At 43.4% G+C, this 25,160-nt stretch overlaps 2 protein-coding genes across 3 annotated transcripts; one reads left to right on the forward strand and one right to left on the reverse strand.

Moving 5' to 3' along the window:
* Positions 1-360: 360 nt before the first annotated feature.
* Positions 361-3,963, reverse strand: Idi2 (isopentenyl-diphosphate delta isomerase 2). Of its 2 annotated transcripts, NM_001192008.2 has the most exons (5): positions 3,912-3,963; positions 3,120-3,263; positions 2,273-2,365; positions 1,651-1,781; positions 361-962 (listed from the first exon to the last, which is right to left on the reverse strand). In NM_001192008.2, exons 2-5 carry the CDS (start codon positions 3,259-3,261, stop codon positions 645-647), a joined length of 684 nt encoding a protein of 227 aa, NP_001178937.1. In that variant the 5' UTR covers positions 3,262-3,263; positions 3,912-3,963; the 3' UTR covers positions 361-644. The 2 variants fall into 2 exon arrangements, with proteins under 2 accessions (NP_001178937.1, XP_063132785.1); XM_063276715.1 differs by lacking the exon at positions 3,912-3,963 and having other exon boundaries at positions 645-962; positions 3,120-3,317.
* A 3,632-nt stretch (positions 3,964-7,595) lies between these two features.
* LOC120097764 (isopentenyl-diphosphate delta-isomerase 2-like) lies at positions 7,596-18,769 on the forward strand. Its single transcript, XM_039096251.1, has 5 exons — positions 7,596-7,704; positions 16,223-16,366; positions 17,135-17,227; positions 17,692-17,822; positions 18,452-18,769. The coding sequence occupies exons 1-5, from the start codon at positions 7,596-7,598 to the stop codon at positions 18,767-18,769; spliced, it is 795 nt and encodes a 264-aa protein (XP_038952179.1).
* The last annotated feature ends 6,391 nt before the right edge of the window (positions 18,770-25,160 follow it).

The following is a 25,160-nucleotide window of genomic DNA, read 5'->3' on the forward strand; positions in this document are numbered from 1 at the left end:
TACTGACGAACATTAAGCTGCTTGCTTTTTGGCCGTTATTTAACATGTAGAAGACAGGCTTAATGTTCTGTACTGGGGGTCAGCAGTGGCCTAGGTAAAAATTCAACAGGAAGTACTTGATTAAGCTCATCAGCTCCACAAAGAGTCCTTGTGAAATCTGTGAACCCGGTGAAAACCAACAAAGCTCTTATGTAATCCTCACGCACCACATGCTGCCTACAGAGAGAGCCCTGATCAGGTGAGCCTATGTAACACAAGGGACGGTGGTGACACCACGGGGAGGTTTTAGGAGAAAAGAGATATTTTTCCATAGATGATACAGAAATATTCTGAGCTGGAGAGAAAGAGGAAGCAATTAAATGAAATGAAGAGCTTGAATTTTATTTAGTGCAAGCAATTAAAGGAAATTAGAACTCAAGGTTCTGTCATACATGCCAGTTTTACCCATGGGTTATTAAAGAACTTTGTTTTTGAGACATTTTATAATTTTATGCACACGAGGTCTTTGCCTTGATCTGTATGTATACCACATAGTTCATTCCAGGTACCCACAGAGGTCATAAGAGTGAACAGGAGCAAGTACTCTTAGCTGCTGTCATTTCCCACACCCAATCCCTGCTTCAACCATTACTTTTCTACACCCCTCAAAGTCCATATATCTTGTCAGGCTCCACAAATGGGGACACATCCTCTAAATAAGGCCACCAAGGCAACAGGAAGTCTTCTACCATGCTTCTGAACCATGGGGTGATCTTCTCTGCCCCACGGGCCTCCCTGTCCAGTAGCTCCTGCACATCCTCCTGGCTCATATAGCTGTAGCTTCTCACTTCCCTGGGATCTGGGTTCAGCGTAAGGTCCTTCCTCACCAACAGAAGATAGCCAATCTCATGGTCTCCCCAGACGGCATCTGACTGACACTTTTGGTATTTTCGGGTCATGAAGGTTATGTCCTTTATGGAAATCTGTTAAAGTTGTTATAGTATTAATAACAGAGAAAAGATAGAAAACAGCTCATTTCTTTCCTCATTCCTTTCCAGAATGCCACACAAGCACTGAAGCTTCAAGTAGATGGTAGGCAAATCACAATGAAGAGAGCACCGACCTTGGGTTTCATTTCCTGGTCACTATGGCTTCCTTGTTCACTTACAGTAAAGACTATGTATACAGGACATGAGGCTAAACACAGTTATGTAGTGTAGGACATACAGTTACGGGAAAGATTTCTTTTAGAAAATGCAAATAAAAGCACTGGAGGGCTGGTGATGGTAGTACACGCCTTTAATCCCAGTACTAAGGCAAGGCAAGCAGATCATTGCGAGATCCAGGTTAGCCTAGTCTACAAAGCAAGAACCAGGACAGCCAGGCTTACTTACACACGCACACACACACACACACACACACACACACACACACACACACACACACAAACACACAAACACACACACATACACCCTGTAAAAAAAGTTGGGCACTGCATAGGAATGCTGTTTCCTATGGGAGACAGAAGCCATGTTAGCCCAGCAGCCACTCCCTAAGTGACCATTTTGATGGATGAAACTTGACAACACTGGCATGTGACATTCTGTGTATTAAACAGATCCCTGAGCACATGAAAAAGTTCATTGAGCCCCATGCTGAGTAAGTTTGTACCTGGTCCTGGGGGATGCCCAGTTCAGCCTGCAGACGTCTCAGGGCTGCCCTCCTCACTCCCAGGGCATCCTCCTCTTCCAGCTCCTCAGGCACATATAAAGGGTGACTAGAACAGGAATCTGTAAAATGTCCTGGGGCAGCATACAGCATGCTGCTTTAGAGAGAACATTATTGAATAGGAGCAATTTCCTTCCTGGTCATAGTGTAGAGAGTGGGTTCACCTTGGACTTTTATCAGTATCAGCTCTTCTATATGCAAATAGTAGATTATAAAATCTCACAAGTTGATTCGAGTTGCAAAATGCTTATAATTTAATGTCCTTGTATCGAGTGGGAGTAGGACTGTCTTTCTGTCTCTCTGTCTCTCTGTCTCTCTTTCTCTCTCTCTCTGTCTCTCTTTCTCTCTCTGTCTCTCTTTCTCTCTCTCTCTCTCTCTCTCTCTCTTTCTCTCTCTCTCTCACACACACACACACACACACACACACACACACACACACACACACACACATATGGGGTTGGGAGGGAAGAATGCTCAGATGGGTTCTCTCACTAGTCATTCCTGTCAGGTTCCCAAACCCTAAGTTAGACTCCAGTGCTCCCTGGGGTTGAGCTGGGTGGCTCACCAGGAAAAGTGTACTTGGCATCTGCTCTCTGCTGAACCAAGAGCTGGTTTTGTGTGTTGAAGAGGACCACACTGAAGCCTCGGTGTAGCAGGCCTGCAAAGTGAGCATGTGCGAGTTAGGGTCATGCTGGAGTCAGCATGGAGTCTGCATATCCATCTCTTTCTCAGTCTCATGCAACTCAGGATGATGGCACCAGGAGTGGCTGGTGATTCTTGCTGGGATAGAACCTATGCCAGTCGATTCCATTTGGTGACTCACACAGTAAGTCTGCAAGTGAGTACTGCAGTTTTCCTCCACTTGTAAACAAAACCTAGAGAGCCAAGAAGTAAAGTAAGCCTTGCAAGGTAGGCTGAACCCCACTGTGTGAATCTAAAGCTATAACTTGAAAGTGTCCTAGCTGCTTTGGCCACACTGTGCAGGCATATGGATGGCCCAGTGGCATAGAGTCACTGCTTATGCCTGGAAGTTGGGACACATGAGGCACCTAGAGGGCTCACAGTGGGGTGTCTCCCACCACCCCCTTTTCCTTGAGACACATATAGACCTGACAGGCCTGCCTATGGAGAAGAGGCTGGCTTTGAACTCACAGAGATAACTTGTCTCTGCTTCTCTACTGGGACTAAAGATGTACAGCACCACCCCCAGCTTGTCTACAATTTCTGACTTTCCCAATCCCTTCGAGGCAGCAGTCACAGTCTGCATCACCCAGTGCACTGATGGAAGTGTTAGCCTTATCAAGTTAGCAGCAGCCGCAGCAGCACCCGCTGGACAGCTGCCTCCTGACCCTGCATGGCTCAGAGTGGCCCATGGCAGCAGGCCTGCACATGGCACCTTCCTTTCCACTTACCCTTGTTAATGTTTTCCATCAGGTGGCAGTTCCTCTTGGTGTCGGCCCCAATGATCTGGTCCTGCTTGTCAATGACAATGAGGATCTCCTCCAGGCGTTTTATCTGGAGTTCATTCAGGTGGGTTTTGCTTGCCTGGAACATACCTGTGAACACCAACGGCCTCTTGTGTAAACAGAAAGCATAAGGGGAGAGAGGTGTGTGAGCCCCTCCAACGTCAGTGCCGGAAGCATGTGCAGATATGGAAGTGTAACGAGAAGGATGAGGCTTTAATGATCAGACAGTGAGCTACACGGGCAACTGAGAGTTCTCATGGTCTGAATTTTATTTCTCCACGATGATTAAATCGCTTGTAGAGAGAGCAGTGTCCTCAAATGAAGCTAACTGTGGGCAAGGGACGAATGCCACCAAAGAACGTCTCTACTGTTAGCCATCATTGTCGCTCTCTGTGTCTTCCTTTAATTTGCGATTATTATTTTTTTATTTGATACTTGCATGTTCACAAAAGAAGTCCAGGAGAATGTAGAACTGGAGAAATCAAAAGACCAGGGTTGGGAATAGAGTTCAGTGGTAGGGAACTTGTTTAATCTGAGCGAGGACCTGAGACCCAATCCACTGTACTACAGAATAGATAAATAAATGTTCCCACAAGCCCCAATGCAGCCCACTCCCAATACAGGGTGATCATGCTAAGGAAGCCAGGAGACGAGTGCCTGGGTCAGAGAGATACACACTGCACCACAGCACAGCTCTGAGATACCAACCATTAGGCACAGAAAGACCTAGGCTCTCACCTTCTCTGAAGTTGGGTCTTGTGCGGCCTCTGAAACCCAGGATGAATGGAGACAGGCGGCCTTACCTGCAGCTTCTTTTATACTGGGTAACACAGTAGTATCCTGTTGGAAGACCTTTTCAGATTTGGCTCTGTGACAAAACGGTCTCTGTCCTTATCCCTTCCCACTGGAGACTGAAGGAGGGTGTGCCTACCTCAGTGTATTAGCATAAGTGAATAAAAATGACAGGCATTGCAACTTTTTTTCTGGAATCCATGCATTAAATATTCCTCTGTAGTTTATCTGAGATCTCAGGGGCCCAAGTCACTGTAAAATTATTTACGAGTCTTGATTGCACTTAACCCCAAAAGCACATAAAATAATACAAAAAGGCTGAGGCGGCAGTTTGAATTAGGTAGTTGTACATGTCTAGAACACAGAAGTCCATAGCGATGTCAGATGCTTTTCATCTCCAATACAGTAGTCAGGTCAGAGCAGAGCTAAATAAACTAAATTTAAAATGAAAAAGCAGCGGGGCTGGAGAGACGGCTCAGTGGTTAAGAGCACAGTCTGCTCTTCTGAAGGACCCAGGTTCTATTCCCAGCACCCACAAGGCAGCTCACAACTGTCTATAACTCCAGTTCCAGGGGATCTGACAACTTCACACCAATGCACACAAAATTAAAAAATGTCAGTCCCCAAATCTGAAGCATCAGTGCCTGGAGTAGAGACTATGTGTGGAGGCCACCTACGCAGCTGCATCCCGTCACACTCTCGCAAGGTACATGCATGCGCACATCCCGCTCCCTGCAGGCCATGCACACTCACTCAGGAATATGCATGCTCACATCCCGCTCCCTGGCAGGCCATGCACACTCACTCAGGCGTCTACTTCTGTCCATGTAGCCTTCTCAGACTGACACTTGAGAAGATGCAACGGAGTCTTAAGGAAAGTCTTAACATCCCTCCCTGTAGGTCTGAACTAGGGTGATCTCCTGCCCCAGCCCATCTTCTTTATCTCCTCCACCCGCTGGATTCAGTTTTTATGCCAACAACTGGGATGTAGCAGCTGACTTAAGTTTCACCAAGTAGGTGTTTGAATGTCATTCCATGCTGTAAGTGGTCTGTCTTCTTTCTCTGGAAAACACATGGCTCTCTACTGTTTCAGAGTGAAAGAAGGAAAATTGCAGTTAACACTGGGACGGGCCTGTCTACAGAAAGAGCCACACTGTGTTAAAGATTCTTCAAGGCTTGACTTCTTTTTGCATTGCAGAAAAAATATTCAGTCCCTTCTAAGTTTTATTCATATAATGTCTTTGTAATCTCAGCTGAAATGCAAAAATTCAAACATATACACAATATGTTGAATAAATCAAATCTTTACTTTTATATATAAGTTACATATATGTATACATACATATATTAATTTTAAAAGTCACATTATTGTAATGAACACACAAATAAAAACCAACATTTTTCCATTCCCAACACCATGCATCTCAATGAACTCATGTAAAGTTAGTCTAGACGTTCTGATTAGATTGCTACTTAGCCAAATTATTGATTAAATAAAATACTTAGGCTGTGGTCACTTACATGGTGCCTCTGCACTGGCCCAAAGGAGTAAAGCTACTTACCCTGAAGGTCATACCAAGACTGATCACGTTTTCTATGTGTTTATCTTATTTTGTGAAAGTGTGTGTGTTTGTGTGTGTGTGTGTGTGTGTGTGTGTGTGTGTGTGTGTATTGGCACACACGCACACACACACCATGTGCGTGCAGGAACAGGTAGATATCAGAAGATTCATCAGATCCCGTGGAGCTGGTGTTGCAAATGGTTTTGAGCTATCATGTAGGTGCATGTTGAGAACTGAACTGAGATCCTCTGGAAGAGCAGTGAGCACTCTTAAGTGTCGAACCATCTCCCCCTGCCCCTAAAATGATCACATGTAAATATTAAAGTTGACAGTGGCTCCTAGCTCTGTTTGACTCTAGTAACAATAAATGCATATTGAGTGTATGTATGTATGTATGTATGTATGTATGTATGTATGTATGTATGTAAGTATATATGTATGTATGTATGTAAAAATGGTGAGGGGTTGTAGACCTTAAATTTAACTAGGGACTCCAGATTGCCTGACAATCATTTTATTGGTTCTTCACATCCTTGCTTATATTTTATACACACACACACACACACACACACACACACACACACACACACAGACACACACACACACACACACACACACACACCCAAACCATCACTATTTCCTGAAGCTGGAACATATTATTTGTAGAAAAAGTCAAAATATTTTGTATGTTGTGCTGTCTAGCATGATGTCAACTTGACAAAGCTACAATCATTGGAGAAGAAGAAACTTCAGTTGCCAAACGCCACCATAGGACCTGTAGGACATTGTTTAAATCAGTGATTGACAGGGAAAGTGCCCAGTCCATTGTTCATTGGTCCACCGCTGGGCTGGTGGTCCTAGGTTGTATAAGAAAGCACACTGAGCAGGCCATGAGGAGAAGCCAGTAACAGCATCCATCCATGGCTTGTGCATCAGCTTCTGCCTCCGAGTTCCTGTCCTGACTTCCTTCAGTAGTGAACAGTAGTCAGAAGCATAAGAAAAATAAACCCTCTCCTCCCTGAGTTGCTTTGGTTATGGTGTTTCACTGCAGCAATAAAACCCCAAGTAGGATCTGTGTATTGTTCCACTTCAAGTAGAGCTTGAGCACGGGTTTAAAGGACGTGCCCTGTGTGGTGTGGATACTTCAGTCATCTTTCCTATTCTAAGCTCAGCCCTTGAACCAGCAGGAGTATTTGGAAGCTTGTTTGCAATGCAGAGTCTTAGTTGGAAGGTGAAGAAGGACTGAGCATTCTTGGTGAAAACAACAACAACAGAACCCTTAGAAGGATTTGGGGCAGGTTTTGTCAGTGTAGACTGAATGGGCAGGTGTGGCTGAGCTGAGAGAATCTGTATGTCTACTGTCACACATGGCCCTGCTTGGGTCTCATTGTGGAGTTTAGTGGTTCATCAGGTGAGTGTGTGTGTGTGTGTGTGTGTGTGTGTGTGTGTGTGTGTGTTATATGTGTGTCCTGTATGCATGTGTACATTATGTACAGGTTCACATGTTCAGCTGCATATGGGGATTGTATGTGTACAAGAGACACCACAAGAAGGTGGGTGTCAGCCTCACAAGCACCAGCCAACTCCTGGGAGCAGGATCTCTCACTGTCTCATCCATCAGGCTAGATTGAGGAAGCAGTAAGCCCCAGGGATTTTCCTGTCTTTGCCTTAGTACTGTGATTGATTACAATGAAATGATTACACCGATCATTAATATGGGGAGTGCAATGTGCCGCAGCACTGTTGGGGAGGTCAGAGGACAATTGCACAGTTGGTTCTCTCCCTTCACCTTTACGTGTGTCCTGGGGATTGAAGTGGGCTCGCCAGTCTTGACTCACACGTGCTTTTAGCAGCAAGGGCCTCTCACCTGGTCCTGCACCTTACATCTGTACCCGAGTTCTGAGGATCAAACCCACGTCTTTAGACTTGCAGGGAAACATTTTGAGGACTGCATCACATTCTCTCCTCACAGTAGGATCTATTACTGTCAAAGTGTGAAATGGCTCTGCTCAGATGGGAAATTGAATACACTAGTCAAGGTCTTTAATGTGGCAAACCTATAGACGTCATGGGTTCTACACTCATCTTTGAATTATCCTTGGAATCAGTGAGCCGTGACAGTGTGCTGGGAGAAGCATCACAGTGTGAAATCAACCAAGAAGGGTCGATGATGACGAGTGCAGATGACTCCTCGACTCTGCTGGGGATGTCATCAGGACAAAAGCACTGAGTCTAAATGTGGCAAGGGACAAGACTGGGAATGACAGAGAAGAGATCCTAATGACAGAAGCCCTCCTCTCCAAGTGACCAGTTCTACCTTGAAATCCTATGAATTCCTTATTCCAACAATCACCCCAGGACTATAGGCCATACAATACTCAGTGAAGGAACAGGTAATTTGTTCTCAGTTTTTATTTATTGACAAGAAAAACGACTGAATGCAATAAGACAGCAAATGGCAAAGGATTTAACAAGCAGTTAACAAAAAAACCTTTTTGTTTTTGTAGTAACAAGAAATTACTTTTCTCATTAGTCAAAAAACAAAAAAAAACAAAAACAAAAAAAACAACACAAAAAACTCAGAAAAATCAAAATAGCTAGTTATTTTTTTCTTTTTCTTTTTCCTTTTTTTTTTTTTTCGGAGCTGGGGACCAAACCCAGGGCCTTCCGCTTGCTAGGCAAGCGCTCAACCACTGAGCTAAATCCCCAAACCCAGCTAGTTTTTTTTTTTCATCTGCTTGTTATTAGTTAGTTCAGAAATGTTTCTCCCAAAGCCCATGCATTTAAGTGTTTACCCTGATGCAGGATTGATGATAGATAGTTTAGGTGACTAGAACATTGGGGCTTTCTTATTGCAACAGTGGGCAAATCTATTGAACTCAGATAATGGGCTCTAAGTAGGTGGGACCTAGGTGGGTTATGCCTGTGAAGGATTTCTGTGCGTCTCTCTCTCTCTCTCTTTGTGCTTCCCTGCCAACATGAACTTTGCCCTCTTCTACCTACCTCATAGCTCTAGCTTTTGCCTTACTGGTTTCTGTCTTACCTTAGGTCGAAAGCAATTGAGCCATAAACACGCATTGAGACTTTTATACAGTAAACCCAAAGCAATCGTTCCTGCTGTACTAAGTTTATTTCCCAGCTATTTTATCACAGTTCCAGAACAATGACTAACAAGCCAATGACTCCAGAGTCTGCATTCAGCATTTCCATGATTTTTATAGATTAAAGATAGTTTGGAATAGACATTCAACATTTTTTATAATATAGGCATAACATTTTGCCAAAAATATTCATCCCTTCCTCACTTTGAAGAAAATGAATATTTGACTTCTTTTTACATTTGTCCAAAACAGTCCTGTATTTTCTCTTGTAAGTCATTACTAGATAGCATACAGTTAGACCTCAAAGCAACTGGAATTCTGGGGTTTAGCTCACCAAATGAGGGCGAGCTTCTGTGAAGTTAATGAAGCTGATTAGAAATGCAAATTTCTGCCTCTTTTAACTTTATTCTATCTATCTATCTTTCTATCTATCTATCTATCTATCTATCTACCTACCTACCTACCTACCTACCTACCTACCTATCTTTCAATCATCTACTTACATTTTTATCTTTCTATTTATTTTAGTTTTTGGAGACAGGGTTTTTCTGTGTAGTCTAGGCTGTTCTGGAACTCACTAAGTAGATCAGGCTAGCCTCAAACTCAGAGATCCATCTGCCTCTGCCTCTGGAGTGCTGTGACCAAAGGTGCCCAACCCCCGTCCAGCCACAAATTCCTCCTGTATGTTGTTATAACCATGCAGCACACATCCCACCGGAGGGAATTCTGCAGTTGCAAGTGATGACTATAACAGGCAGAGAGACGACCGGGATCACAGTGGTCCTTGTCTGAGCCTCTGCTCTACAGAGACTACAGCATATCAGATGCACCACACAGAAGTTTTAGGGAGGAAAGTGATATTTCTGTAGACTGCAGTTGAAAACATTTTAAGAGCTCTAACAATCAAGGGAACAACTAGTTAAAACTCACAGGGTGGGCACTCCTGAGACTGCAGAGCGGAAGAGACCACCAACACTGCCCACCCCTGCCCACATCCCTGGCACAAGAAGAAACTGTATACGGCCTCTGGGTTCCCATAGATAAGGGCACAGGAGCAGCAGGTCCCCTGCGACTGAGACACTGCCAGAACCTGAATGGACTGACTGGATAAACAGTTTTCTGCACCCAAATCCCATGGGAGGGAAAGCTAAACCTTCAGAGAGGAAGACACGCCTGGGAAACCAGAAGAGACTACACTCTGCCCACATCTCTGAATCCAGAAGAAAACACCAAACGCCATCTGGGACTCTGGTGCACGGGGGCTCCCAGAAAGGGCGGCACAGGTCCTCCTGGTTGCTACCCCCACGGAGAGCTCATAAGCAACACCCCACGCGCAAACTTGAGCCTCGGGACCACAGGTAAGACCAACTTTTCTGCTCCAAGTGACCTGCCTGGTGAACTCAGGGCACAGGCCCACAGGAACAGCTGAAGACCTGTAGATATGAAAAACTACATGCCCAAAAGCAGAACACTTTGTTCCCAGAACTGGCTGAAAGAAAATAGGAAAACAGGTCTACAGCACTCCTGACACACAGGCTTATAGGACAGTCTAGCCAATGTCAGAAATAGCAGAACACAGTAACACTAGAGATAATCTGATGGCGAGAGGCAAGCACAGAAATCCAAGCAACAGAAACCAAGACTACATGGCATCATTAGAGCCCAATTCTCCCACCAAAGCAAACACACCAGAAAAGCAAGATCTAGATTCAAAATCACACTTGATCATGATGCTGGAGGACTTCAAGAAAGACATGAAGAACTCCCTTACAGAAACACAGGAAAACATAAATAAACAAGTAGAAGCCTACAGAGAGGAATCACAAAAATCCCTGAAAGAATTCCAGGAAAACACAATCAAACAGTTGAAGGAATTAAAAATGGAAATAGAAGCAATCAAGAAAGAACACATGGAAACAACACTGGATATAGAAAACCAAAGGAAGAGACAAGGAGCCGTAGATACAAGCATCACCAACAGAACAAAAGAGATAGAAGAGAGAATCTCAGGAGCAGAAGATTCCATAGAAATCATCGACTCAACTGTCAAAGATAATGTAAAGCGGAAAAAATTCTGGTCCAAAACATACAGGAAATCCAGGACTCAAAGAGAAGATCAAACCTAAGGATAATAGGTATAGAAGAGAGTGAAGACTCCCAGCTCAAAGGACCAGTAAATATCTTCAACAAAATCATAGAAGAAAACTTCCCTAACCTAAAGAAAGAGATACCCATAGGCATACAAGAAGCCTACAGAACTCCAAATAGATTGGACCAGAAAAGAAACACCTCCCGTCACATAATAGTCAAAACACCAAATGGACAAAATAAAGAAAGAATATTAAAAGCAGTAAGGGAAAAAGGACAAGACACATATAAAGACAGACCTATCAGAATCACACCAGACTTTTCGCCAGAGACTATGAAAGCCAGAAGATCCTGGACAGATGTCATACAGACCCTAAGAGAACACAAATGCCAGCCCAGGTTATGCTATCCTGCAAAACTCACAATTAACATAGATGGAGAAATCAAGATATTCCATGACAAAAACAAATTTACACATTATCTTTCTACAAATCCAGTGCTACAAAGGATAATAAATGGTAAAGCCCAACATAAGGAGGCAAGCTACACCCTAGAAAAAGCAAGAAACTAATCACCTTGGCAACAAAACAAAGAGAAGAAAAGCACACAAGCATAACCTCACATCCAAATATGAATATAACGGGAAGCAATAATCGCTATTCCTTAATATCTCTCAACATCAATGGACTCAACTCCCCAATAAAAAGACATAGATGAACAAACTGGATACACAACGAGGACCCTGCATTCTGCTGCCTATAAGAAACACACCTCAGAGACAAAGACAGACACTACCTCAGAGTGAAAGGCTGGAAAACAACTTTCCAAGCAAATGGTCTGAAGAAGCAAGCTGGGGTAGCCATTCCAATATCAAATAGAATCAATTTTCAACTAAAAGTCATCAAAAAAGATAAGGAAGGTCATTTCATATTCATCAAAGGAAAAATCCACCAAGATGAACTCTCAATCCTGAATATCTATGCTCCAAATAAAAGGGCACCTACATATGTAAAAGAAACATTACGAAAGCTCAAAGCACACATTGCATCTCACACAATAATAGTAGGAGATTTCAACACCCCACTCTCATCAATGAACAGATCATGGAAACAGAAGTTAAACAGAGACGTAGACAGACTAAGAGAAGTCATGAACGAAATGGACTTAACAGATATTTATAGAACATTCTATCCTAAAGCAAAAGGATATACATTCTTCTCAGCTCCTCATGGTACTTTCTCCAAAATTGACCATATAACTGGTGAAAAAATGGGTCTCAACAGGTACAGAAAGATAGAAATAATTCCATGCGTGCTATCAGACCACCACGGCCTAAAGCTGGTCTTCAATAACAATAAGGGAAGAACGCCCACATATATGTGGAAGTTGAACAATGCTCTACTCGACAATAATCTGGTCAAGGAAGAAATAAAGAAAGAAATTAAAGACTTCTTTGAATTTAATGAAAATGAAGGTACAGCATACCCAAACTTATGGGACACAATGAAACCTGTGCTAAGAGGAAAACTCATAGCACTGAGTGCCTGCAGAAAGAAACAGGAGAGAGCATATGTCACCAGCTTGACAGCACACCTAAAAGCTCTAGAACAAAAAGAAACAAATACACCTAGGAGGAGTAGAAGGCAGGAAATAACCAAACTCAGAGCTGAAATCAGCCAAGTAGAAACAAAAAGGACCATAGAAAGAATCAACAGATCCAAAAGTTGGTTCTTTGAGAAAATCAACAAGATAGATAAACCTTTAGCCAGAAAAACGAGAGGACACACAGAGTGTGTACAAATTAACAAAAGCAGAAATGAAAAGAGAAACATAACTACAGATTCAGAGGAAATTCAAAAAATCATCAGATCTTACTATAAAAGCCTATATTCAACAAAACTTGAAAATCTGGAGGACATGGACAATTTCCTAGACAGATACCAAGTACCGAAGTTAAATCAGGAACAGATAAACCAGTTAAACAACCCCATAACTCCTAAGGAAATAGAAGCAGTCATTAAAGGTCTCCCAACCAAAAAGAGCCCAGGTACAGACGGGTTTAGTGCAGAATTCTATCAGACCTTCATAGAAGACCTCATACCAATATTATCCAAACTATTCCACAAAATTGAAACAGATGGAGCACTACCGAATTCCTTCTATGAAGCCACAATTACTCTTATACCTAAATCACACAAAGACCCAACTAAGAAAGAGAACTTCAGACCAATTTCCCTTATGAATATCGACGCAAAAATACTCAATAAAATTCTGGCAAACCGAATCCAAAAGCACATCAAAACAATCATCAACCATGATCAAGTAGGCTTCATCCCAGGCATGCAGGGATGGTTTAATATATGGAAAACCATCAACATGATCCATTAAATAAACAAACTGAAAGAACAAAAACACATGATCATTTCATTAGATGCTGAGAAAGCATTTGACAAAATTCAACACCCCTTCATGATACAAGTACTGGAAAGAATAGGAATTCAAGGCCCATACCTAAACATAGTAAAAGCTATATACAGCAAACCAGTTGCTAACATTAAACTAAATGGAGAGAAACTTGAAGCAATCCCACTAAAATCAGGGACTAGACAAGGCTGCCCACTCTCTCCCTACTTATTCAATATAGTTCTTGAAGTTCTAGCCAGAGCAATCAGACAACAAAAGGTGATCAAGGGGATACAGATTGGAAAAAAGAAGTCAAAATATCACTATTTGCAGATGATATGATAGTATATTTAAGTGATCCCAAAAGTTCCACCAGAGAACTACTAAAGCTGATAGACAACTTCAGCAAAGTGGCTGGATATAAAATTAACTCAAATAAATCAGTAGCCTTCCTCTACACAAAAGAGAAACAAGCCGAGAAAGAAATTAGGCAAATGACACCCCTCATAATAGACCCAAATAATATAAAGTACCTCGGTGTGACTTTAACCAAGCAAGTAAAAGATCTGTAAAATAAGACCTTCAAGACTCTGAAGGAAGAAATTGAAGAAAACCTCAGAAGATGGAAAGATCTCCCATGCATTGGCAGGATTAATATAGTAAAAATGGCCATTTTACCAAAAGCAATCTACAGATTCAATGCAATCCCCATCAAAATACCAATCCAATTCTTCAAAGAGTTAGACAGAACAATTTGCAAATTCACCTGGAATAACAAAAACCCAGGATAGCTAAAACTATCCTCAACAATAAAAGGACTTCTGAGGGAATCACTATCCCTGAACTCAAGCAGTATTACAGAGCAATAGTGATAAAAACTGCATGGTATTGGTACAGAGACAGACAGATAGACCAATGGAACAGAATTGAAGACCCAGAAATGAACCCACACACCTATGGGCACTTGATTTTTGACAAAGGAGCCAAAACCATCAAATGGAAAAAAGATAGCATTTTCAGCAAATGGTGCTGGTTCAACTGGAGGTCAACATGTAGAAGAATGCAAATCGATCCATGCTTATCACCCTGTACAAAGCTTAAGTCTAAGTGGATCAAGGACCTCCACATCAAACCAGATACACTCAAACTAATAGAAGAAAAACTAGGGCAGCATCTCGAACACATGGGTACTGGAAAAAATTTCCTGAACAAAACACCAACGGCTTATGCTCTAAGATCAAGAATTGACAAATGGGATCTCATAAAACTGCAAAGCTTCTGTAAGGCAAAGGACACTGTTGTTAGGACAAAACGGCAACCAACAGATTGGGAAAAGATCTTTACCAATCCTACAACAGATAGAGGCCTTATATCCAAAATATACAAAGAACTCAAGAAGTTAGACCGCAGGGAGACAAATGACCCTATTAAAAAATGGGGTTCAGAGCTAAACAAACAATTCACAGGTGAGGAATGCCGAATGGCTGAGAAACACCTAAAGAAATGTTCAACATCTTTAGTCATAAGGGAAATGCAAATCAAAACAACCCTGAGATTTCACCTCACACCAGTGAGAATGGCTAAGATCAAAAACTCAGGTGACAGCAAATGCTGGCGAGGATGTGGAGAAAGAGGAACACTCCTCCATTGCTGCTGGGACCTCAAACTGGTACAACCATTCTGGAAATCAGTCTGGAGGTTCCTCAGAAAATTGGACATTGAACTACCTGAGGAGCCAGCTAAACCTCTCTTGGGCATATACCCAAAAGATGCCCCAACATATAACAAAGACACGTGCTCCTCTATGTACATAGCAGCCTTATTTATAATAGCCAGAAGCTGGAAAGAATCCAGATGCCCTTCAACAGAAGAATGGATACAGAAAATGTGGTACATCTACACAATGGAATATTACTCAGCTATGAAAAACAATGACTTTATGAAATTCGTAGGCAAATGGTTGGAACTGGAAAATATCATCCTGAGTGAGTTAACCCAATCACAGAAAAACACACATAGTATACACTCATTGATAAATGGCTATTAGCCCAAATGCTTGAATTACCCTAGATGCACAGAACACATGAAACTCAAGAAGGATGACCAAAATGCAAATGCTTTACTCCTTCTTTAAAAGGGGAACAAGAATACCCTTGGCAGGGAATAGAGAGGCAAAGTTTAGAACAGAGGCAGAAGGAACACCCATTCAGAGCCTGCCCCACATGTGGCCTATACATATACAGCCACCCAATTAGATAAGATGGATGAAACAAAGAAGTGCAGGCCGACAGGAACCGGATGTACACCTCTCCTGAGAGACACACCCAGAATACAGCAAATACATAGGTGAATGCCAGCAGTAATCCACTGAACTGAGATCGGGACCCCCATTGAAGGAATCATAGAAAGAAGTGGAAGAGCTTGAAGGTGCTCATGACCCCATATGTACAACAATGCCAAGCAACCAGAACTTCCAGGGACTAAGCCACTACCTAAAGACTATACATGGACTGACCCTGGGCTCCAGCTGCATAGGTAGCAATGAATATCCTAGTAAGATCACCAGTGGAAGGGGAAGCCCTTGGTCCTGGGAAGGCTGAACCCCCAGTGAATGTGATTGTTTGGGGGAGGGCGGTAATGGGGGGAGGGTGGGGAGGGGAAGCCCATATAGAAGGGGAGGGGAAGGGGATGGGACATGTTGCCCTGGAAACAGGGAAGGGGAATAATAATCAAAATGTAAATAAGAAATACTTAAGTTAATAAAGATAAAAATATCACATATTAAAGGAAGACACAGAGAGTGACAATGATGGCTAACAGTAGAGACATTCTTTGGTGGCATTCTTCCTGGAGTGTCCCTTCCCCACAGTTAGCTTCATTTGAGGACACTGCTCTCTCTACACAGTGATTTAATCATCAAGGAGAAATAAAATTCAGACCGTGAGAACTCTCAGTTGCCCGTGTAGCTCACTGTCTGATCATTAAAGCCTCATCCTTCTCGTTACACTTCCATATCTGCACATGCTTCCGGCGCTGACGTTGGTTCACACACCTCTCTCCCCTTATGCTTTCTGTTTACACAAGAGGCCGTTGGTGTTCACAGGTATGTTCCAGGCAAGCAAAACCCACCTGAATGAACTCCAGATAAAATGCCTGGAGGAGATCGTCATTGTCATTGACAAGCAGGACCAGATCATTGGGGCCGACACCAAGAGGAACTGCCACCTGATGGAAAACATTGACAAGGGTGAGTGGAAAGGAGGGTGCCATGTGCAGGCCTGGTGCCATGGGCCACTCTGAGCCATGCAGGGTCAGGAGGCAGCTGTCCAGCGGGTGCTGCTGCGGCTGCTGCTAACTTGATAAGGCTAACACTTCCATCAGTGCACTGGGTGATGCAGACTGTGACTGCTGCCTCGAAGGGATTGGGAAAGTCAGAAATTGTAGACAAGCTGGGGGTGGTGCTGTACATCTTTAGTCCCAGTAGAGAAGCAGAGACAAGTTATCTCTGTGAGTTCAAAGCCAGCTTCTTCTCCATGGGCAGGCGTGTCAGGTCTATATGTGTCTCCAGGAAAAGGGGGTGGTGGGAGACACCCCACTGTGAGCCCTCTAGGTGCCTCACGTGTCCCAACTTCTAGGCATAAGCAGTGCCTCTATGCCACTGGGCCATCCATATGCCTGCACAGTGTGGCCAAAGCAGCTAGGACACTTTCAAGTTATAGCTTTAGATTCACACAGTGGGGTTCAGCCTACCTTGCAAGGCTTACTTTACTTCTTGGCTCTCTAGGTTTTGTTTACAAGTGGAGGAAAACTGCAGTATTCACTTGCAGACTTACTGTGTGTAAATAAATACTGAGTCACCAAACGCCAGTCGACTGCCTTAGGTTCTATCCCAGCAAGAATCACCAGCCACTTCTGGTGCCATCATCCTGAGTTGCATGAGACTGAGAAAGAGATGGATATGCAGACTCCATGCTGACTCCAGCATGACCCTAACTCGCACATGCTCACTTTGCAGGCCTGCTACACCGAGGCTTCAGTGTGGTCCTCTTCAACACACAAAACCAGCTCTTGGTTCAGCGGAGAGCAGATGCCAAGTACACTTTTCCTGGTGAGCCACCCAGCTCAACCCCAGGGAGCACTGGAGTCTAACTTAGGGTTTGGGAACCTGACAGGGATGTGAGAGAACCCATCTGAGCACTCTTCCCTCCTAACCCTGTGTGTGTGTGTGTGTGTGTGTGTGTGTGTGTGTGTGTGTGTGTGTGCGCGCGTGTGCGTGTGAGTGAGAGAGAGAGAGAAAGAGAGACAGAGAGAGAAAGAGAAAGAGAGACAGAGAGACAGAGAGACAGAAAGACAGTCCCACTCCCACTCGATACAAGGATATTAAATTATAAGCATTTTGCAACTTGAATCAAGTTTTGAGATTTTATAATCTACTATTTGCATATAGAAGACCTGATACTGATAAAAGTCCAAGGTGAACCCACACTCTACACTAACTATGACCAGGAAGGAAATTGCTCCTATTCAATAAAGAGTGTTCTCTCTAAAGCAGCATGCTGTATGTTGCCCCAGGACATTTTACAGATTCCTGTTCTAGTCACCCTTTATATGTGCCTGAGGAGCTGGAAGAGGAGGATGCCGTGGGAGTGAGGAGGGCAGCCCTGAGACGTCTGCAGGCTGAACTGGGCATCCCCCAGGACCAGGTACCCACTCACTCCAACATGGAGCTCAATGAACTTTTTCATGTGCTCAGGGGTCTGTTTAATACGTAGAATGTCACATGACATTGCTGTCAAGTTTCATCCATCAAAAGCTGACCTAGGAAGTGTCTGCTGGCCTAACAGGGCTTCTGTCTTGCATAGGAAACAATGTTCCTGTGAAGTGCCCAACCCTGGTCCACAGGAGAGGCTATGGAACAAGGCACTGTATTGAAGCTGCTTTTCTTTCCATTCTCAAAAAGAAATCTTTCATAGGGTTGGGGATTTAGCTCAGTGGTAGAGCGCTTGCCTAGGAAGCGCAAGGCCCTGGGTTCGGTCCCCAGCCCCGGGAAAAGAAAAAAAAAAAAAAGAAATCTTTCACATACCTGCATGTCCTAATGCTCAGAGCTGTGTTCAGCCTCATGTCCTGTTCACATGTGGTCTTCATTGTGAATGAAGAGTGAAGCTGTTGTTATAGAAATGGTGCCCTCTTCAATGTCATCTGCCTACACGCTAATAAAGTGCAAGTGCTTCAGAGGCACTCTATGAAAAGGACTGAGCAAAGGAATGAACTGTTTTGTTTTAATCTAAATTTTATCTATTACTGAATTAATAGTGTACCAACTTTGACACAGATTTCCATAATGGACATCATTTTTATGAACCGGATCTACCACAAGAGTCCTTCTGATGATATCTGGGGAGACCATGAGATTGGCTATCTTCTGTTGGTGAGGAAGGACCTTACGCTGAACCCAGATCCCAGAGAAGTGAGAAGCTACAGCTATATGAGCCAGGAGGACGTGCAGGAGCTTCTGGACAGGGGGACCCGTGGAGAAGAGAAGATCACCCCTTGGTTCAGAACCATTGCAGAAGGCTTCCTGTTATCTTGGTGGCCCCATTTAGAGGATGTGTCCCCATTTGTGGAGCCTGACAAGATATATGGGCTGTGAGACGTGAGAAGTACAGTTTATAGGAGAGGTCATCTCCAACCTATGATTGAAGTACATAAGGGTGAGGGTAGTTATAGAAGTTGAGTGCTGAAATCCTTCAGCCACTTTGTCAGCTAAAATCCACCCTGTGAGTTTTAACTAGTTGTTCCCTTGATTGTTAGAGCTCTTAAAAAGTTTTCCACTGCAGTCTACAGAAATAACACTTTCCTCCCTAAAAGTTCTGTGCGGTGCATCTGATATACTGTAGTCTCTGTAGAGCAGAGGCTCAGACCAGGACCACTGCGATCCCAGTCGTCTCTCTGCCTGTTATAGTCATCACTTGCAACTGCAGAATTCCCTCTGGTGGGATGTGTGCTGCATGGTTATAACAACATACAAGAGGAGTTTGTGGCTGGACGGGGGTTGGGCACCTTTGGTCACAGCACTCCAGAGGCAGAGGCAGATGGATCTCTGAGTTTGAGGCTAGCCAGATCTACTTAGTGAGTTCCAGAACAGCCTGGGCTACACAGAAAAACCCTGTCTCCAAAAACTAAAATAAATAAAAAGATAAAAAGGTAAGTAGATGATTGAAAGATAGGTAGGTAGGTAGGTAGATAGATAGGCAGACAGACAGAATAAAGTTAAAAGAGGCAGAAATTTGCATTTCTAATCAGGTTCATTAACTTCACAGAAGCTCGCGCTCATTTGGTGAGCCAAACCCCAGAATTCCAGTTGCTTTCAGGTCTACTTGTACGATATCTAGTACTGATTTACAAGAGAAAATACAGGACTGTTTAGGACAAATATAAAGAGAAATCAAAACTTTCATTTTCTTCAAAATGAGGAAGGGATGAATATTTTTGGCAAAATGCTATGCCTATATTATAAAAAATGTTGAATGTCTATTCCAAAATATCTTTAATCTATAAAAATTATGGAAACGCTGAATGCAGACTCTGGAGTCATTGGCTTGTTAGTTTGCGAAATGTAACTGTGATAAAATAGCTGGGAAGCAAACTTAGTACAGCAGGAACGATAGCTTTGGGTTTACTGTATCAAAGTCTCAATATGTGTTGTATGGCTCAACTGCTTTGGACCTAAGGTAAGACAGAAACCAGTAAGGTAAAAGCTAGAGCTATGAGGTAGGTAGAAGAGGGCAAAGTTCATGTTGGCAAGGAAGCACAAAGAGGGAGAGAGACGCACAGAGAAGAGTAAATCCTTCACAGGCATAACCCACGTAGGTCCCACCTCCTTAGAGCCCATTATCTATGAGTTCAATAGATTTGCCCACTGTTGCATGCAATAAGAAAGCCCCAATGTTCTAGTCACCTAAACTATCTATCATCAATCCTGCATCAGGGTCAACCCTTAAATGCATGGACTTTGGGAGAAACATTTCTCAAATAACTAATAACAATCAGACGAAAAAAACTAGTTATTTTGATTTTTCTTGGTTTTTGGATTTTTTTTTGTTTTTTTTTTTTTTGCGGGGGGTTGTTTTTTGACTAATGAGAAAAGTAATTTCTTGTTACTACAAAAACAAAAAGGTTTTTTGTTAACTGCTTGTTAAATCCTTTGCCATTTGCTGTCTTATAGCATTCAGTCATTTTTCTCGTCAATAAATAAAAACTAAGAACAAATTACCTGTTCCTTCACTGATTATTGTATGGCCTATAGTCCTGGGGTGATTGTTGGAATAAGGAATTCATAGGATTTCAAGGTAGAACTGGTCACTTGGAGAGGAGGGCTTCTGTCATTAGGATCTCTTCTCTGTCATTCCTAGTCTTGTCCCTTGCCACATTTAGACTCAGTGCTTTTGTCCTGATGACATCCCCAGCAGAGTCGAGGAGTCATCTGCACTCGTCATCACCGACCCTTCTTGGTTGATTTCACACTGTGATGTTTCTCTCAACAACTTCCCAGCGCACTGTCGGGGAGCACTGATTCCAACGATAATTCAAAGATGAGTGTAGAGCCCATGACATCTATAGGTTTGCCACATTAAAGACCGTGGCTAGTGTATTCAATTTCCCATCTGAGCAGAGCCATTTCACACTTTGACAGTAATAGATCCTACTGTGAGGAGAGAATGTGATGCAGTCCTCAAAATGTTTCCCTGCAAGTCTAAAGACGTGGGTTTGATCCTCAGAACTCGGGTACAGATGTGAGGTGCAGGACCAGGTGAGAGGGCCTTACTGCTAAAAGCACGTGTGGGTCAAGACTGGCGAGCCCACTTCAATCCCCAGAACACACGTAAAGGTGAAGGGAGGAACCAACTGTGCAATTTTCCTCTGACCTCCCCAACAGTGCTGCGGCACATTCCACTCCCCATATTAATGATCGGTGTAATCATTTCATTGTAATCAATCACAGTACTAAGGCAAAGACAGGAAAATCCCTGGGGCTTACTGCTTCCTCAATCTAGCCTGATGGATGAGACAGTGAGAGATCCTGCTCCCAGGAGTTGGCTGGTGCTTGTGAGGCCGACACCCACCTTCCTGTGGTGTCTCTTGTACACATACAATCCCCATATGCAACTGAACATGTGAACCTGCACATAATGTGCACACGCATACAGCACACACATATAACACACACACACACACACACACACACACACACACACACACACACACACTCACCTGATGAACCACTAAACTCCACAATGAGACCCAAGCAGGGCCATGTGTGACAGTAGACAGACAGATTCTCTCAGCTCAGCCACACCTGCCCATTCAGTCTACACTGACAAAACCTGCCCCAAATCCTTCTAAGGGTTCTGTTGTTGTTTTCACCAAGAATGCTCAGTCCTTCTTCACCTTCCAACTAAGACTCTGCATTGCAAACAAGCTTCCAAATACTCCTGCTGGTTCAGGGCTGAGCTTAGAATAGGAAAGATGACTGAAGTACCCACACCACACAGGGCACGTCCTTTAAACCCGTGCTCAAGCTCTACTTGAAGTGGAACAATACACAGATCCTACTTGGGGTTTTTATTGCTGCAGTGAAACACCATAACCAAAGCAACTCAGGGAGGAGAAGGTTTATTTTTCTTATGCTTCTGACTACTGTTCACTACTGAAGGAAGTCAGGACAGGAACTCGGAGGCAGAAGCTGATGCACAAGCCATGGATGGATGCTGTTACTGGCTTCTCCTCATGGCCTGCTCAGTGTGCTTTCTTATACAACCTAGGACCACCAGCCCAGCGGTGGACCAATGAACAATGGACTGGGCACTTTCCCTGTCAATCACCAATTTAAACAATGTCCTACAGGTCCTATGGTGGCGTTTGGCAACTGAAGTTTCTTCTTCTCCAATGATTGTAGCTTTGTCAAGTTGACATCATGCTAGACAGCACAACATACAAAATATTTTGACTTTTTCTACAAATAATATGTTCCAGCTTCAGAAAATAGTGATGGTTTGGGTGTATGTGTGTGTGTGTGTGTGTGTGTGTGTGTGTGTGTGTGTGTCTGTGTCTGTGTCTGTGTCTGTGTGTGTATAAAATAAAAGCAAGGATGTGAAGAACCAACAAAATGATTGTCAGGCAATCTGGAGTCCCTAGTTAAATTTAAGGTCTACAACCCCTCACCGTTTTTACATACATACATGCATACATACATACATATGTACATACATACACTCAATATGTATTTATTGTTAATAGAGTCAAACAGAGCTAGGAGCCACTGTCAACTTTAATATTTACATGTGATCATTTTAGTGGCAGGGGGAGATGGTTCGACACTTGAGTGCTCACTGCTCTTCCAGAGGATCTCAGTTCAGTTCCCAACATGCACCTACATGATAGCTCAAAACCATTTGCAACACCAGCTCCAGGGGATCTGATGAATCTTCTGATATCTACCTGTTCCTGCACGCACATGGTGTGTGTGTGCAGGCCAATACACACACACACACACACACACACACACACACAAACACACACACACAAACACACACAAAATAAAATAAAACACATACAAAATGTGAATAGTCTTGGTGTGACCTTCAGGGTAAGTAGCTTTACTCCTTTGGGCCAGTGCAGAGGCTCCATGTAAGTGACCACAGCCTAAGTATTTTATTTAATCAATAATTTGGCTAAGTAGCAATCTAATCAGAACGTCTAGACTAACTTTACATGAGTTCATTGAGATGCATGGTGTCGGGAATGGAAAAATGTTGGTTTTTATTTGTGTGTTCATTACAATAATGTGACTTTTAAAATTAATATATGTATGTATACATATATGTAACTTATATATAAAAGTAAAGATTTGATTTATTCAACATATTGTGTATATGTTTGAATTTTTTGAATATCAGCTGAGATTACAAAGACATTATATGAATAAAACTTAGAAAGGACTGAATATTTTTTCTGCAATGCAAAAAGAAGTCAAGCCTTGAAGAATCTTTAACACAGTGTGGCTCTTTCTGTAGACAGGCCCGTCCCAGTGTTAACTGCAATTTCCCTTCTTTCACTCTGAAACAGTAGATCCATGTGTTTTCCAGAGAAAGAAGACAGACCACTTACACCATGGAATGGCGCTCAAACACCTACTTGGTGAAACTTCAGTCATCTGCTACATCCCAGTCGTTGGCATAAAAACTGAATCCAGCGGGTGGAGGAGAGAAAGAAGATGGGCTGGGGCAGGAGATCAGCCTAGTTCAGACCTACAGGGAGGGATGTTAAGACTTTCCTTAAGACTCCACTGCATCTTCTCAAGTGTCAGTCTGAGAAGTCTACATGGACAGAAGTAGACGCCTGAGTGAGTGTGCATGGCCTGCCAGGGAGAGGGACGTTAGCATGCATGTACCTTGCGAGAGTGTGACGGGATGCGGCTGGGTAGGTGGCCTCCATACATAGTCTCTACTCCAGGCACTGATGCTTCAGATTTGGGGCCTTCATTTATTTAATTTTGTGTGCATTGGTGTGAAGTTGTCAGATCCCCTGGAACTGGAGTTATAGACAGTTGTGAGCTGCCTTGTGGGTGCTGGGAATAGAACCTGGGTCCTTCAGAAGAGCAGACTGTGCTCTTAACCACTGAGCCGTCTCTCCAGCCCCCGCTCCTGCTTTTTCATTTTAAATTTAGTTTATTTTGCTCTGCTCTGACCTGACTACTGTATTGGAGATGAAAAGCATTCTGACATGGCTATGGACTTTCATGTTCTAGACATGTACAACTACCTAATTCAAACTGCCGCCTCAGCCTTTTTATTTTACTTTATGTGCTTTTGGGGTTAAGTGCAATCAAGACTCTTGCATAATTTTACAGTGACTTGGGCCTCTGATCTCAGATAAACTACAGAGGAATACTTAATGCATGGATTCCAGGAAAAAAGTTGCAATACCTGTCATTCTTATTCGTCTATGCTGATACACTGAGGTAGGCACACCGTCTGTCAGTCTCCAGTGGGAAGGGATAAGGACAGAGACTGTTTTGTCACAGAGCCAAATCTGAAAAGGTCTTCCAACAGAATACTACTGTGTTACCACGTATAAAGGATGCTGCAGCTGAGGCCGCCTGTCTCCATTCACTATGGGTTTCAGAGGAGGCACAAACTCAACTTCAGAGAAGGTGAGAGCCTAGCTCTGTCTGTGCCTAACGGTTGGTATCTCAGAGCTGTGCTGTCAGTGCGGTGTGTATCTCTCTGACCCAGGCACTCGTCTCCTGGCTTCCTTAGCATGATCACCCTGTATTGGGAGTGGGTTGCACTGGGGCTTGTTGGGACATTTATTTATCTATTCTGTAATACTGCACATTGGGTCTCAGGTCCTCACTCAGATTAAACAAGTTCCCTACCACTGAACTCTATTCCCAAACCTGGTGCTTTGATTTCTCCAATTCTAGATACTCCCAGACTTCTTTTGTGAACAGGCAAGTATCAAATAAAAAACATAATCACGCAAACACTGACGGGGCCCACGAGGATCTGGCACCTTCCAACACAATCTAGCACTGCAGTATCCCAAGGTATCTGCTGGATATCTTGACAGAAGCACATGTTCCAATTCCGTGGCAGCCCAGAACAGCTGCCCCACATTCCCTTACACTTAAATCTGCACATGAAAGAATACACAACACAATGACCTTAGATCCAATTGATAAGATATACTTGCCCAACTGCTCCCAAACCCCTTGGGAGAGAGAGCTTGCCTCCCGGACAGGTGGGCAATCCTGACTGCAGAGCGGTAGAGACCAACTATACTGCCCACCCCTGCCCACATCCCTGGCCCAAGAGGAAACTTTATACAGCCTCTGGGAATCAGAAGATAGGGACACTCTTAGGGCAGACCCCATGCAGTCCAGACACCTCTCAGACCTGAAGGGAATCGGTCAACAGTTCTCTGCACCCAAATCCCGTGGGAGGGAGAGCTAAACCTTAAGAGTGATAGACACGCCTGGG

This window comes from Rattus norvegicus, chromosome 17, assembly GCF_036323735.1.
Source record: "Rattus norvegicus strain BN/NHsdMcwi chromosome 17, GRCr8, whole genome shotgun sequence".
Classification (NCBI taxonomy): Eukaryota; Metazoa; Chordata; class Mammalia; order Rodentia; family Muridae; genus Rattus; species Rattus norvegicus.

Bases quoted from the DNA above. Each gene is read 5' to 3' on its own strand.
- Idi2 (NM_001192008.2), bottom strand. From the start codon at position 3,261: ATGTTCCAGGCAAGCAAAACCCACCTGAATGAACTCCAGATAAAACGC. The intron at 2,366-3,119 runs GTAAGTGGAAAG...CTCACTTTGCAG, and splicing joins GATGGAAAACATTAACAAGG to GCCTGCTACACCGAGGCTTC. The intron at 963-1,650 runs GTACAAACTTAC...CAACTTTAACAG, and splicing joins TGGGCATCCCCCAGGACCAG to ATTTCCATAAAGGACATAAC.
- LOC120097764 (XM_039096251.1), top strand. From the start codon at position 7,596: ATGGGTTCTACACTCATCTTTGAATTATCCTTGGAATCAGTGAGCCGT. The intron at 16,367-17,134 runs GTGAGTGGAAAG...CTCACTTTGCAG, and splicing joins GATGGAAAACATTGACAAGG to GCCTGCTACACCGAGGCTTC. The intron at 17,228-17,691 runs GTGAGCCACCCA...ATGTTGCCCCAG, and splicing joins TGCCAAGTACACTTTTCCTG to GACATTTTACAGATTCCTGT.